This window comes from Ceratosolen solmsi, unplaced genomic scaffold, assembly GCF_000503995.2.
Source record: "Ceratosolen solmsi marchali unplaced genomic scaffold, CerSol_1.0 scaffold27, whole genome shotgun sequence".
NCBI classification, from domain to species: Eukaryota; Metazoa; Arthropoda; class Insecta; order Hymenoptera; family Agaonidae; genus Ceratosolen; species Ceratosolen solmsi.
Window position 1 is genome coordinate 2,793,395 of NW_011948426.1, and position 15,193 is coordinate 2,808,587.

The 15,193-nt window shown below is 30.3% G+C and overlaps 2 protein-coding genes across 2 annotated transcripts; one reads left to right on the forward strand and one right to left on the reverse strand.

Moving 5' to 3' along the window:
• Nucleotides 1-1,253: 1,253 nt before the first annotated feature.
• LOC105363317 (uncharacterized) lies at nucleotides 1,254-9,652 on the forward strand. Its single transcript, XM_011500985.1, has 6 exons — nucleotides 1,254-1,351; nucleotides 2,881-3,121; nucleotides 7,092-7,445; nucleotides 8,133-8,215; nucleotides 8,617-8,848; nucleotides 9,426-9,652. The coding sequence occupies exons 1-6, from the start codon at nucleotides 1,254-1,256 to the stop codon at nucleotides 9,558-9,560; spliced, it is 1,143 nt and encodes a 380-aa protein (XP_011499287.1). The 3' UTR covers nucleotides 9,561-9,652.
• A 3,956-nt stretch (nucleotides 9,653-13,608) lies between these two features.
• LOC105363135 (UPF0587 protein C1orf123 homolog) lies at nucleotides 13,609-14,444 on the reverse strand. The gene is made up of 2 exons (XM_011500746.1): nucleotides 14,352-14,444; nucleotides 13,609-14,131 (listed from the first exon to the last, which is right to left on the reverse strand). Exon 2 carries the CDS (start codon nucleotides 14,110-14,112, stop codon nucleotides 13,624-13,626), a length of 489 nt encoding a protein of 162 aa, XP_011499048.1. The 5' UTR covers nucleotides 14,113-14,131; nucleotides 14,352-14,444; the 3' UTR covers nucleotides 13,609-13,623.
• Nucleotides 14,445-15,193: the final 749 nt, after the last annotated feature.

The window sequence follows — 15,193 nt, forward strand, 5'->3', positions numbered from 1 at the left end:
ATGTTAGCTGTGAGAATGTAGAGATACTTTCGCTTTAAGAGCAGCTTGAACTTGCAAGTGAAATTTAAGCTCGACGATATTCGGTAACTTGTGGTCTAATGGCTCGCTCATTGGATTTTCGTATACTCGCGTAACTAAAATCGGATATGTAAAACCGAGGAGGCTAAATTAGTTGCGCAACTTCGCCAAGACAATAAATCTATGCACTTTGTTTTTGTTTTCGTAACGATTCTATAACAAATGCAAATATTACTCTCTAAAAATATAAATTTTCAACAACATAATCGACCCTACAAATCGATCATTTAAATCATTAGAATTTTAATACCTAACGCCGCGATATATTATTGCTGAAAAAATGTCGGGAGATATATTTTCCATATTCATAAAATAATAAAATTTTGTTTAACTCGTCATTTCCATGGCATTAATAAATTCCAGGTGCGTTAACTTAATTTACAGACGAATCAAATTAATTGGTCATTTTAATATATTTTTGTTTTTTGTTTATTTTGATTTTTTACTAATTGGATTAGCATAAAAACCGTCATTTTAAGGTACAAATGTAGACAGTAAATTTATCTTGATTCCGGCAAGTTGATTTGGATTACGACGAGTTTTATTAATTCATCTGGATATCGTCCGCATAAAAGCTGAAGATTTCTAAAATGAGAAAGTAGATAAGAAAGGCACGTGAAAAAGATTTTACGAGAGATAGTAATTAGCTTGCAAAGAGAATCTTGAACTTTAATCAACATAATTGAATATTAATAAGAATATAATGGCTGTAATTTAATATTTTAAAGCAATAAAAAGCTTTGTTATTGGAATTATCATAAATAGCTTATTATAACTTATCATAAAGCGTTATGATAATATGCTCTTGTTAATTTTCATAAAAGCAAAGGAGAAAGTCTATTTTATGGAAGTTCAGCAAGTACCGCGCATTAAAGGAACCTAGAGAAAACTCATCCTATTGGATGCAGGTATTAGGTCAATTCGATGAAAATTATCCGTACGACAAGGAAACGGACATCGTGTCGGATCACAGCGGCGGCGGAGGTGGCGGAGGCGGTGGCGGAGTCGGTGGCGGTGGTGGCGGTGGTGGCGGAGACGAAGGCGGCGGCGGCGGTGGATGCCTAGACAACAGTTCATCGGCCAACTTCTCGTCGGATGTGAGTGTGATTAGCCTCGACTTACACTTTGACTCGAGGAGCAGATCGGCCTCCAGGTATCAGTCACAGCAGCGCGGAATGTCCGGTCGTATGCAAAGGCGACGGAGGTACAGAAGGAGTGTCGAGCCGAAAGAGGATGAGGAGATCGAGTTGCTGCAGGAAGTGTTGAAACGAAGGTAGCGAATGTTTTTTTTTTTCCCCTTTTTTTTTTCTTTTCTTGACATTGGAATAACAAATAACATGCTGCAAGAGAGTATTTGCACGGCTCTACGGCTTTTAATTTATTTTCGCAAATTCGATAAGGATAAAGTTAAAAGCTGCTCGTTAGATTCATTCGGTATTCTAAAAATCTTCTCCTAATTTTCAAAGCCTTTGTCACTTTATAAACGAACAAAAACAATATTATTTTCTACATTAAATCTCGGCTCGGCTGATTATTCGATCGCTTTAATGGGACGAAAATTTGCAGTGTCAATCATAGAATAAAGTTTCATCATTTGTTTGAACTCCCAAGGGAAGATAATGTGATTTAAAAGGAATAACGAGTGGTGCTTTCTCATAATAATATGAACTTTGTCAATTAGAAATTATCTTTATAGATAACAATTGTGCAAAACCGTACAATAAATTGAATAAGACATCTCATAAAATTATGTGTATCGAATAGGAGAAATTCTACATTTTATACATGTTACATAGATAGAATTAACGTAGAACTGACGAATCAAAGCTTTTTTCTGCTTTTTTTTTTTAATTATTTTCTCGATTGTAGATAAAGTTTGTTCCGAAAGAGCCTATTTCTATAATCAATTTAAAAACTTTTAACTTCTGAGTGAAGAAAATTTTAGAATTTTAAGTCTAACGATTGAGCAACTTGATGTAAATTAATTACTACCTGCATATCTATTATTAAAATATCATTTGAAAATGCAAAAAATGTTTAAAATCTAATTATTATATAATGAATTTTAAAAAATAATTTTAGTTACAAAACTAAAGGTAAGCTCGAATGTAAAGGCAATATTTTTTTTTGTCAATTTTAATCGAATGAATCGTATTACTCATTTTCTTTTAAGCAAAGTTTTGTCGCACATATTAAATTTTTTTCTCAAATGAATTTCAATTAAATTGATCATAAACCTATTTTGATCTTCATGAGTAAAAATAAGTATGAGATTCTCCTCTAATTGAGATGAACGACTATTCTTAATAAAATTGATCTCATTTTTAAAATAGCACCGGTGCAAAAGCATTATTCTATTCCTCTTTGACTTTTTCATCAACTTTTATTGTTTTAATATTTATTCATCTACCAGCCGTTGCATGTATACGTGTGTGTATATATATATATATATATATATATATATATATATATAGAGGAGATATCGTTCAGACTAATTGAGTAAAAGGAGGATAGGACAGTTTAAAATTCATTAACTTTAAAATGACGTTTGGAAAAACAGTTTCTAACGTATTAATTGTCGTTTGCGTCATTGATAGTCTAAGCTTAATCGCTAATGTGCGCGAGCCATTCACCTATTAAACTTAACAAGAAAGCAAATCGCGTAAATTAGGGCATAAATGTCGTACAAAGCACGCGATTGTAATGGGCAAATTAGAATAAGAAAATCCTATTGGTGACGAAAAAGAAGGCGAGCAAATAAAATGTGGAAAGCTACTGATGGAAAGTGTTGAAAAATATCAGATTAAAGAACAACAACAGCGAGGCCTCGGCGCAATCGAATCGCGCCCTCCTCGAGAGGTTGCTCATGAAAAACGCTCACAGCGGCTTCGAGGACAGAAGACGCGCCTGGTCGGCAAATCCTGCCCCGACGCGTCCTGTCGCCAGCAGAAGCGTCGGCGGCACGCCTATCTGTCTCAGGAGAAGGTTCTCACGGCCGAGGAAGAAGCTCATCTTCGAGAGAAATCACCAGATCCACCCGACTGTGAGTATTACGGGAGAAACCGAAGGCTAAACTCCCTTAGTCTCCTAGGGCGCTGCGCTGCACCAATGCTTGCGAATGTAAACGATTACATTAGCATAATTGATACTCGGCAGGGAGAGACGTCTTGTGCGCACACTATTGCCACACGCGCGCACACACACGCACCTGCACACGCCCACACTCACACGTATAATCACACTCTCTCGCACACTTTATTATCGTACAGCTGGGCAGATCTTCCATTACTATTTAAATTTTTAAATAATCGCAGCGATTTTGCTGAAAAAAAGACTATTTTAAAAGGCCTTTTAATATTACCTTAATAACGTATTCTGCCATGCTAAAGCTACTATTGCCAATGTTTTAAAAATTTTCTGAAAACCTTCTGTCGGGCGCGTTGTTATTATTATTATTTTTTTTTTTATATAAGTTATGACCCCATTTGATATTGATGCAATGATATAAGTTGTACGTATTATACATTTACAGATAAACGAATAATCGAATATCTAATTAGACAGTTTTTATATTGCGAAAGAGAAGAAAAGCTTTTTGAGGTAGGAACAAGTAGTCGAATGGCTTATATGAAAAAATAAGTATATATGTGAGTAACATATGCCAGAGTGATATGTAGCACGATATAAAGTACTTTATAAAGCGACGTAACTATAAATACGAGTGACTTCAACAGTATCAACGTCCTTCGCCGTGATGGAAAATACTTTTTTACATTTTCATAATTTGCATTTGAAGCTTACTGCATGAAAATGAAGTGTTGCTATTTTTTTCTAAAATTTAATAAGAAATACTTTTCTTTTAATGCCTGTTTCTTTTAATGAAAGACAAATTGAACATTATTGCACGGATTATTATTATTATTATGGTTGTTATTATTCGTTAGAATCAATGTTTGATAGAATAATGAATGAAAGATTTTTTTTTTAAATTCATTGATTTGAATGTTTTTAAAAAAAATACTCATTACGTAAATAAATTTTGAAATACATTTCGTTTTTAAGGATTAAACTTATTCTCTAATACATAATATTTAATAAGTTGATTAACGATTTCAGATGATTCTACGAAATTACGATAATATGCATTTAATATAACTATCCAATACGTTTTTAAAAATTCAAGTGGTTTAATCAAATTTTGATTAAAAGTTTGGTCAAATAAATAAAAATAAGCGATAAAAAATTTGCAATGTAACCTTAATCGAGCACAAAATGAATATTGAAGCCAGTATTTAATGAATTATCCGTAAGATCAATTAATCATTATATTTCTTATTTTTTTTTTTTGTTGTTATTTTTTTGCTTTTAATATTTTAAGATATTTTAGTAATTGGAAAAGAAATATTATATTTCACCAATAATGTTATAAAAAATAACCTTAATAGCCTTAATTAAAAAATGTTATTAATTTTTATTGATTCTTATATTAATTGTTACATCAATTTGTTTTGAAAATTAAATTTAAATTCAAATGGAAAGTCAAATGTCATAAATATTTTATTACAAAAAATTAAAAATTATAAATAAACTTTTAAAGTGTTTCAATAACAATTTTTTCTTTTTTTTTTCTTTTTTTTTTTTTTTTTTTTTTTTTTGTTTTTGTTTTGTTCTGTTTATTAATTATAGATTATTTTTATGAAATTAATGCAAATATAATTGTAAATTTATAAAGGCATCTTACTTTTTCAATGACTTTACTTTATCATTATAATTTCATAATTCATAAAGTGCACAACATTTATATGTCGAATCAAATCAATTGTATAATAATTTTGAATAATCGACTTTAGTTATTAGAATTTAGTCTTTCACCGTTCGATTATTTATATTATTGATTAAGGCTCGGTGTAATTATAAAAGTATTATTAAAAAAAAAAAAAATGAATTTTTGAATAATTATGCATTCGTCTGCTCCCTTTAAGGAATAAATTATTTATTAATTACATTTCCTTGTGTTTAAGAATTTAGTTTCAAAAGTATGAATGGAAAAGTTTTCTTCTATATTTGATTATCATTTATTAGGGGGAGCGATGAGTTTCGTAAAGAGTAAAATAAGATTTGACGTTCTCTTACAAGAAAATATTGTAGTAAGCTAAATAGCAGTAAATAGAAATATTGAGAGAATTTATTCGTTTATTAATCAATAAAACTCACAAGTCATATATCATTACATTAGTAAAACCCATAAGATAAAATTCTTCTTATAAAACGAAAATCTCTAAATTGTATTAAGTGACATTAATATCGCCATGCTTAATATAATTTAATTTATATTACATTTCCCATTATTATTTCAATTCTATTCGATGATTTTAATTCATTAATTTCTTGAACATATATCATATATCTTATTTGAATAGATATTTTTTTTTTAAATAATGATAAGAGTATTTTCTTAATACTCGCTGTCTAGCGTGTTTTAATACTTCGAGAATCAAATTTAAGTATAAATTTTGTTTCTCAGTTGGGAAAAATATTATCTATAGCGGAAATTCTACAGTTGTAAGTTAAAAAGTCGAAGTAATAAAAGTAGAACAGCTCAAACAATACTTTAAGAAGAAAAAAAACTATATATTCAGTTATAAAAGTTTTTTTTTTTTTTTTTTTTTTTTTTTTCGTCAAGTGTATTGGTAGACAAGTTTCTGGGAGATATTCATTAAGTGCATTTAGCTACAATTGCATTACCGTATACGTCGAGTAGATTCGAAAGTTTCTCGCTTTCATGGCTCACAGATGTCTGCGAGTACAAATTATAACTATATTTATGTACCGTTTTCTCACATTACGTAGATAAAAGAACACCCTTAAATATAGGATAAAATGTATTTTAAAATAGAAAGATTATTTTTTTATTGTAAATTGTTGGATTATAATAGAGAGGAGAGAGAGAGAGGTGATTTATTTAGAGCAGAGAGTTCGATTTAAAAATTAACATTGTTATATAGTACGTCAATCGTGGTGATCTCGTGATTAAAATTAATTGTTAATTTATTTTTACTTTCGACAATTGTCTGTTTATACATTATAATATTACCGATACGGATGTTTTAGTAATTCTTATTCATTTCTATTATGCTTATTCAGAATAGATCTATAAATAATTAGACTTCTGCCTTATCTTTTGTTGTTAGGGCTTTAAATGTTTGGTTGGTAACAGAGAATTCTACGATATTCTCTCGGACCTGATCGAGTCAATCATGGACATTATATCGTAGACGATATATATATATGCCTGTGTGCACACATATGCAGGCACCATTCCTAAATATACGAATATCTTATACAAGATTATTAAAATGATATTAAACGCTTAAATTCTTATTATATCTTTTTAATAAATACTATATATATATATATATATATATATATACAAATGCCAAAATCATAATATAATATGAATATGATATAAATAAATAATATATAAGAGTATTGGACTTTGATTGTAATGATTACAATAAAAAATCATGATATAATGTTATTGCATAATTTATTTAATAATCAAAAATTTCTTTTCATTTATACATACAAAATTGGTCGGAATTGTGATGACTACGAATGAAAAAATATCGTTTTCACTTGAATGATTTATTCGATTGAAAGCTTTAGCATACAGAATTATGTAACAATTAAATTATTATTTTATCAGGAATAATGTTATAATTCGTAGAGGAAAATTTATTGCCTTATAATGCAATAAATTAAACCATTTTACTATTATTAATGACAAAAAGGAATTGCTATTCTTATATCTATCTTATATTCGAATATTTGAATCATTTCATGCAAAACGTCGTATGAAAGTTTTTTCAAGCGAATCATCTAAATTGAAGAAATAAAGAAATGAAAAACATAACTCCTAGTGCTAACAGTGAAGTGAAATGTGACTAAAAATCTTGAGTAGGCTACTAGCCGTCTTGATAAGGCGTTGATAAGGTAATCCCCGTATTATTCAGGAAAGCAGCAGTTCACTGCAGAATGCCTCGGCCTCGGAGCTGGCGTTGATGGAGGCCGACCGGGAAGCCGATCTAAAGTACACTCAGCTTATAATGGAAGCGGAGCGTATGTTGCTGAACGCCCAACAGCAACTTGATGACGAGTCACCGGTGGAGACACCCTCGCCGAGATTACCACGCGGCCACTGTCGAAAGCAGCGTACGGCTTTGAATCGCCGAGTCGAGCTCATCAAGAACGCAGAGCTCAACGCCGAGCTCGCCATCTCCAAGAGCAGGAACTCCCAGCCGGAGCTTTCGAGCGGCAGCATCAAAGACTTATACGATCACTCGAGTCCGAAAAGGTTACTTCAGCAGGTGAGTCCCCAATGCCCTTTCTTTCCTAATTACGATAATTCTACGGGATGGCCAAATTGGAACAAATTAATCGGCGACGTTTAGGATGTTGGCAGTAACGTGGATAGGAATGATGTCGAATACGGATCACGAGAAGTTTGCATCTCTCAAGCTGTTTACTCCATTTATGAGCGAATCCTCATGAATGCTTTGATATTGATTATATATATATATATATATATATATATATATATATTAAAAGCTTCGATTCTTGCTTCGTCTCTATGAATTGGAATGTGAGAAATGCATGGACATTTCAGCGAAGTGGCATTTGATAAATTTGCAGTTAGACGAGAGACTGGCGAATGAAAATAAAAATAATAATAATAATAATAGTAATAACGATATTATCGCTTATATTATTATTACTAAATTTATTTTATAATATACGTAGTGCCTCGATATGTACTCGTAGCCTTCAAGCTTAAAATCCAAATTTAATGATCAGTAATTACGAGTTAACGTAAAGGCGAATTATTAAACGAATTAATTTGAATTCATAGATTTTTCAAAAGCTTATTAATTATATTTAACTTTGTACATATCCATTTAATAGTATGTTATATGTCAAAAGCATATCTTTCGTCTAATTACAATTGCGATAAATCTACGCACTTTACGTTTTAATTAAAAATTTTATGATTGTAGCAACAGAAGAAAATTATCGATCCAGTAGTTAGCCAAACGACTGTCCCCAAACAGACCGTGGATAATAGTTTATCGACTTTCCAGTAAGTAAGAAAATATCGTATTTTAAAACTGCAAGTTGCGATCAATCGTAATAGCCTTGTTATATAATATTTTGCAAATCTGAATAATGAACTTGGGAGAGAAATTGAAATGTCAAACAGAAGGTCCAAGCACGTATCGTGTCAGTGTTTAATCGGTTGAAATCGATCGGAAATACTAGTCGGTGCAAATCATACATCGGGAGCTAAATATATTCCCATATTATCCTTGGATCCCATTGGTTGCCAAGAGCACATACTTAATCGTCGCTTTTCCTATTTAATTGAATAAGTTTAAATTTAAAATCCTAGCTCGTCGATGTACTATTAAGGGATCGTTTGTTTAACATCTGCATTACCGAGAGTTCCTATTGCATAAAATGACTAAGGAATTGCGCGCACAGGTCAATCGACGTTAAGCCCGCGGCAATACTCCTGTCGACGGGATGCACCAATGAATCGACCTCGGGATACTCCTGTCCCCAGAGTGAACCCGTCAAGCGCAAGGTATACGAAAGTCAGAATGGAAGCGGACGAATGCTGCAGCGTCAAGCGGCTCCGTGGCTCCGAAACTCGGACGGCGATTGCGCAAACGAGCAACAGCAGCAGCAACAGCATCAGCAGCATCAGTCGCAAGTACGTGGATTTATCAACGATGTTTCTCTCCTGCTTTCGACGCGATGCCGACTCGGGTTTGCTTTTCGTCGATTTTTTTTTTTTTTTTTTTTTTTTTTTTTTTTTTGTATTTATACGATTAAGGCACATCGATATGAGGCGATGTGAATTGAAATGTTAACGAGCTTAACTTGGAACTTTCCTGTCTAATTTTCAAAGAAACTTGTTCATTTTGAGCTTGCTATGCCCATTAAATAAACTCATATGGACGATGCTAATTGAAATAAGAATGATAACCCATGTATACGTACTGTTTTAAAATTAGTAATCGCCGCACATAACTATTATTCGATAGTCTTTGCACTCGTTTAACTCTACGTCTCTCTTTTTATCAACACGTCAGGCAGGTACTTCATTTCTGCTTTATCAACATGCATGGATATAGCTATATGCATGGTTGAAATAACTAGAAAAATAATTTAATATAAGCACACGAATGCCAATGTGGATAAATACATTTCGTGGCTCGAGTTTAGTAAACTAAATAAATAAATTGCTAAAAAGTCATAAACTAATGATTTTTATGTGATCGCCGTAGCTCCAGTCGTCCTCGGCGACCTCGTCGTACTCCCAGCTGAGGAAACATATGCTTATTGAGACACTTCAGGGTCTAAAGCAGAGTCTGGAGGACCAGTCAGCGGCCTTGAAGATGAATTGCCTGCGACCCCTTTAGGAACCATGGGATTTCATCAGATTTTAACTACCATCGCTACGATCACTACTACTACGATCGCTATCACTACCATTACTCCTACCAATATCATTACTACTATTACTATCACTACACCACTACTGCTACTACCACTATTACTACTATTACAACCACCACACTACTACTGCTACTACTACCACTACTGCTAATATTACTACTATTGCTGCTGCTGCCGCCGCCGCCACTATCACTACTATCTTATTTCGTAGTTATTCTTCCTACATAAGCTGCCTTGAAGCTATTTTATATATATATATATATATATATATATATATATTAGTGTATGCGAACAGTTGAAGGTCTGTATGAGAGTCGACAAGTATGCGTTGAAGAATAAATTTATCGGAAGCGATCATACGTATGCATTTGTGAGTACGCGGACGTGAATTCTATTGTAGCCGATCGTATACGAATAGGAATAAAGAATCTTATGAAAATGAAAAAATATTAATCGAACTAGATCGGATTCTAAGAAAGCGCTGAGCTGTTAATTGATCTGTTAAAGAACAGCAAGAGAATACCGCGGAACGCGATTATTTGCAATCTCGTTTAATCAAACCTAAATTCCGATAATAGCGTAAAGATAATATGACATATCCGACTGTATTTAACCCGATAAAAATAATTTATCGACGATAGTCTATAACTACGCATATAACTGATCAGATTAAACTTTTTAATTGTAATGGAAATATCTAATCATTGTTATTTTATTCCTAGCAATGTACAACTTTACTCGTAATATTCTATAATTATAATCTATCATAGAATTATAAAGTCTGTTTATGCTAGGGATCGCAATATAAATTCGTCTATTAAATTGAAATTTTCTCTGAACTCTGATCGGTTATGATGATATTTAAACGCAGTAATAATTAATAATGTAGAACTGAAATTGATGTTAGATGAAAATATTAGAAAACAAATTTACATTCGATATTGTTTGTATAAATGTAATTGTAATGGACTGCTTACGTTTGTCACAGTTTGTTTTTTAGGACAATTTACATACATTTAATTAATTATAAATTAAAGCGTATAAAAAGTTAAGATTTAATCAATTGAATGGAAGCTTACACTAGATTTCATATGAAATATTTATAAGTTAATTATTATAGTATAATAGTAAAGTCAACTGTTATATCGATAAATAATAAGACGTTAAAACGTCTCTAATATTATTTTAATTTGAAAATTAAGTTATATTATTTCATTATATCAAAGCACGGCGTAATTAAGCGAAACATTTTCAACTCTTCCATAGGTTAATATCCTAAATAATTACTAATTATCGAAAAATCGTTAATCCACCGTATCTCCACTAGCTTTAATGGCGTGTTAAGAGGATTTTAAATGTTTGAACGGAGAAAGACATTTAAAACTTATTAGACATTCTTTATATATTATATGACCTTTGTTTTCTACTAAGATTATACTTTTCAAACACTCTTTAAAAGCTCACTATTAAAATAAAATTATATATTAATTTAAAAGCAATATTTTAACTACGAAGTTTTGCAATATTTTTATATTTCTGTACGATTTTATATAAAGTATTATAAAAGTAATATATAAGGCTCCAGAGTGGCATGAAATGATCAAAGTATATTTATATTTGTGCACGACAAAAATAAAAAGATCACCAACGTATTTGCTAGACACTGTTTAATGACGAAAGCTAAATAACACTCGATTTATAAAGCAATACCTTTGGGATGTACAGATTTCAAGATCATTTAATAAAATATTACTTATTCCATTCATGTGACGTGTAAAATAGTTTGAGGTGAACTTAATATGATCGACGACTGTATGCTTCATTCGCGTCCTCCAGTATTACAATAATCAATTTGCAGCCGTGAAAGTGTCGAAACAACATTAACGTCAATAACATACTCTAATTCCACTAATGATTAAGATTTTTATTCTATTGTTTAATCGCACCCTAATTGGACCGACTAATTGGACATGAATCATTCATAATACATGGCAATTAAATAATTATCAATTATTAAAATGTATTTATAGTAGAACAAATCAATGTGTATAACCATTGTCATGGCTAATAATTAAAACTTCACGCCAGTAAGTTTTATAATAGTTTTGTAATTTATCTCAATTCGATCGTTCTAGTGATATTTAGGGGTATTTTAAGTTGTATTGAAAAAGCATTTATTTACACAAGTTTCTCGCTTTTTATTAACTTCATTATTCTTTTCCAATGGCTTTCAAAATATTTGTTGATTTTTAATTTCTTAAATATACTTTGAGCGTATGTGTATCGAACGGGCATACTTACTAAAATAATTCAATCTTTTTGTATGAAAAATCATTATCGTACGAATTCATTAATTTGCATTCTTGTACAGACTTTTAGCTGTGTCTGCAAATTTTTAAATCGGTGAATCCAGACTGCGCAAATTTTGCGAAAAACTTTCATACTTATTATTAGCGGCGATGACATAGGAATGCGACGCTATTTTATAACGTGCAATAAATAACTTATAGATTGTTCTATATACATTAATAAACATAATGTTTTCTTATACTCATTAAAATAAAACTTGTATATTAAATTATTATATGTGACCTTTCTTCTCCATCGATATGGGATTTCAATTAAAATCGATGAAGTTTAATTTTAGTATTTTTTATGGACATGTATGTAGTCATAGGAAAGAAACATGTGGTTAAAAAATTTTTTTTTTTTTTGTACTTAATCATTGAATATATATTATTAAGAAATTTCGCCGTCAATTTCATGAGGATAACCGAGGTTTATTATTATTTTTTTTTTTTTTAAAGTGACGTACAAAATTAATATATTGTATTCAAATTATCATAAACGAGTTATGAATTGTAATGTTAAAACTTATTGAAATATTTTTAGATATGTGAAAAAATATATTATTTTTGTTTTATTTGCTAACATGGAATACATGTTAATTTAATTGTTCAAAAAGATCCTGAAATTCTCACACCTATTTTAACAACTTCAAAGACAAAATTTTAGAAAAATTATATTTTATCTTTTGAAAAGACAAAATTGCTATTTGAGCAATAGCTACATCAAGGAAATAATATTGTATTCTTTACATAACAACAGTTATTTCAAATATAATATATTTTGAGATAATTATGTTATGATCTATGACTTTATTAATAATCAATTTTTAATTTTACATACTTACATTCCCATCAACAATATCTAGCGTATCTTTGTTATCACTAAAAAAAGAAATGTATGTACATGTAATATTGATATTGTTTTAATATTAGTAGAATTATATAAGAGAACTTAAAATATATTTTATAAACATTTTTTGTTAATAACAGTTGAGACTAAGCATAGAAATTTTGTCTCTATACATAAGACTACATGAACAAATTTACTTTTCTTGCATGGAAGAAAAATAATATAGTAATAATAGTACAAATAGTTCTAATTGAATTATTAAATATTGTAAAAACTGTAATCTGCTACTATTTATATTTCAAATTACAGTCCATCATGATTAATTGTCATATATATTGATATAAAGATTTGTTCGATTATTGTAAGTATTTCAAAAAAAAAAAGAAGAAATTTATTTAAATTCTGTTTTGTTATAATAGATATAGTAATGATGAATTTATAAAGATTTATATGCTTTTATTTTAATTTTACAAATTGTTTGCAATGATTTATTTGAAAACTAGATTTTATTTTCTATATTTCTGAGCATCGATGCTGTATGCGTTGAACGAGCAGCCAGTCGCGTCTTAAATAGCTGACACTTGCCAAACTCTTACATATCTAAATAACGTTAACGATATTATCCTCGGATAATTATTGGTCTTATAAATAATAATTTATAGTATATCTGGTAGGTTTAGTGAGACGCTAAATTAAGAGAACTTGAAATTACATTTACTCATGTATTCTAGAATTCATTAAAATATATCACAATTATAGGTATATTACATAGCCTATTTCTTATAAAATTTGTCTCCAATAACGTATTATGTAGAAATATATCTCAAGTTATTTAATTTTTTTAAAACTATGTTTGAGTTCGTAAACACCAACTGGTTGGCCAATTTTATCACAGTAGTCTACCCATTCGCCCTCGCTTAAGTCTACATCCTTAAATATTTTACCGTTATTCGCAGTTTCGACTACCCATCCATCTTTAGCCACAAATTCACGAGGTTCTAAACCTCGACAATCGAATACTACAATGGTCTTCAATTCGTTACAGCTATTGGCTTTAATTCCAGCGATCGTATCGGACAAAATAGTCAAGGAATTTTCCCTGGAACAAAATTTACATTTATTAAAAAAATGATTCACAGCACTGCCCCTTTGCTTAGATGTTTCTTCAGCCAGCGAAGCATAATTCCATTTGCTCGATACTTCTCCACAGTTGTTGCAAGCAAATTTCAAATACCATCGAAAATGTGGATCCGACGAGGGACTCAGACTTTCAACATTTTCCAAATTGGCTTTTAATTGCAGAGCAATCTTCACCATTTTCGTCCAACTAAATAATCTAAAACAATAGATCATAATATTAATATAATTTATCCTTATGCAATATTCACAAGCTCATTGTTTTTTTTTTTTTTTGTATCTATTTGCTTAAATGGCACTCTATTTAATATGGTTACATTTCCAATCGCAAATTCCATTAAAAGTTAAGGATTTAGAAGCCTATCAACTTTCAAAGATCCATTAAAACGTAATATTATATATTGTTATCGTTATCCTACCTATCGTTCCTAATCCAATGATAAAACCCGCCCGCTCGCAACAAAACTAAATTTATAAGAAATAAGGATAGTTTTTACTAATGGAAAGAAGTTCCATTTTTGGCCACCACGCTCAACTGGCGCCCCCATCTTCTCTTCGCCTAAATTCCTCTAGTCTCACCTTTCCCGCTTCGGTTGCAAGTCGACACTAACTCGACTACGTAAATTTGTATGTCGATGAGCTTTAATCCTACACAGTTCTAGTAGGGACCTGAAGAAGGGCCATTTCGTTTCTCCCCTAGCGGACAAACACAAACTCAACCTACTATTGTAAACAAATACATCATTATTATTAATCTTAATACTATTATTATTATTATTATTATTATTATTATTATTATTATTGTTATTGTTATTGTTATTGTTATTGTTATTGTTATTGTTATTGTTATTGTTATTGTTATTGTTATTGTTATTGTTATTGTTATTGTTATTGTTATTGTTATTGTTATTGTTATTGTTATTGTTATTGTTATTGTTATTGTTATTGTTATTGTTATTGTTATTGTTATTGTTATTGTTATTGTTATTGTTATTGTTATTGTTATTGTTATTGTTATTGTTATTGTTATTGTTATTGTTATTGTTATTGTTATTGTTATTGTTATTGTTATTGTTATTGTTATTGTTATTGTTATTGTTATTGTTATTGTTATTGTTATTGTTATTGTTATTGTTATTGTTATTGTTATTGTTATTGTTATTGTTATTGTTATTGTTATTGTTATTGTTATTGTTATTGTTATTGTTATTGTTATTGTTATTGTTATTGTTATTGTTATTGTTATTGTTATTGTTATTGT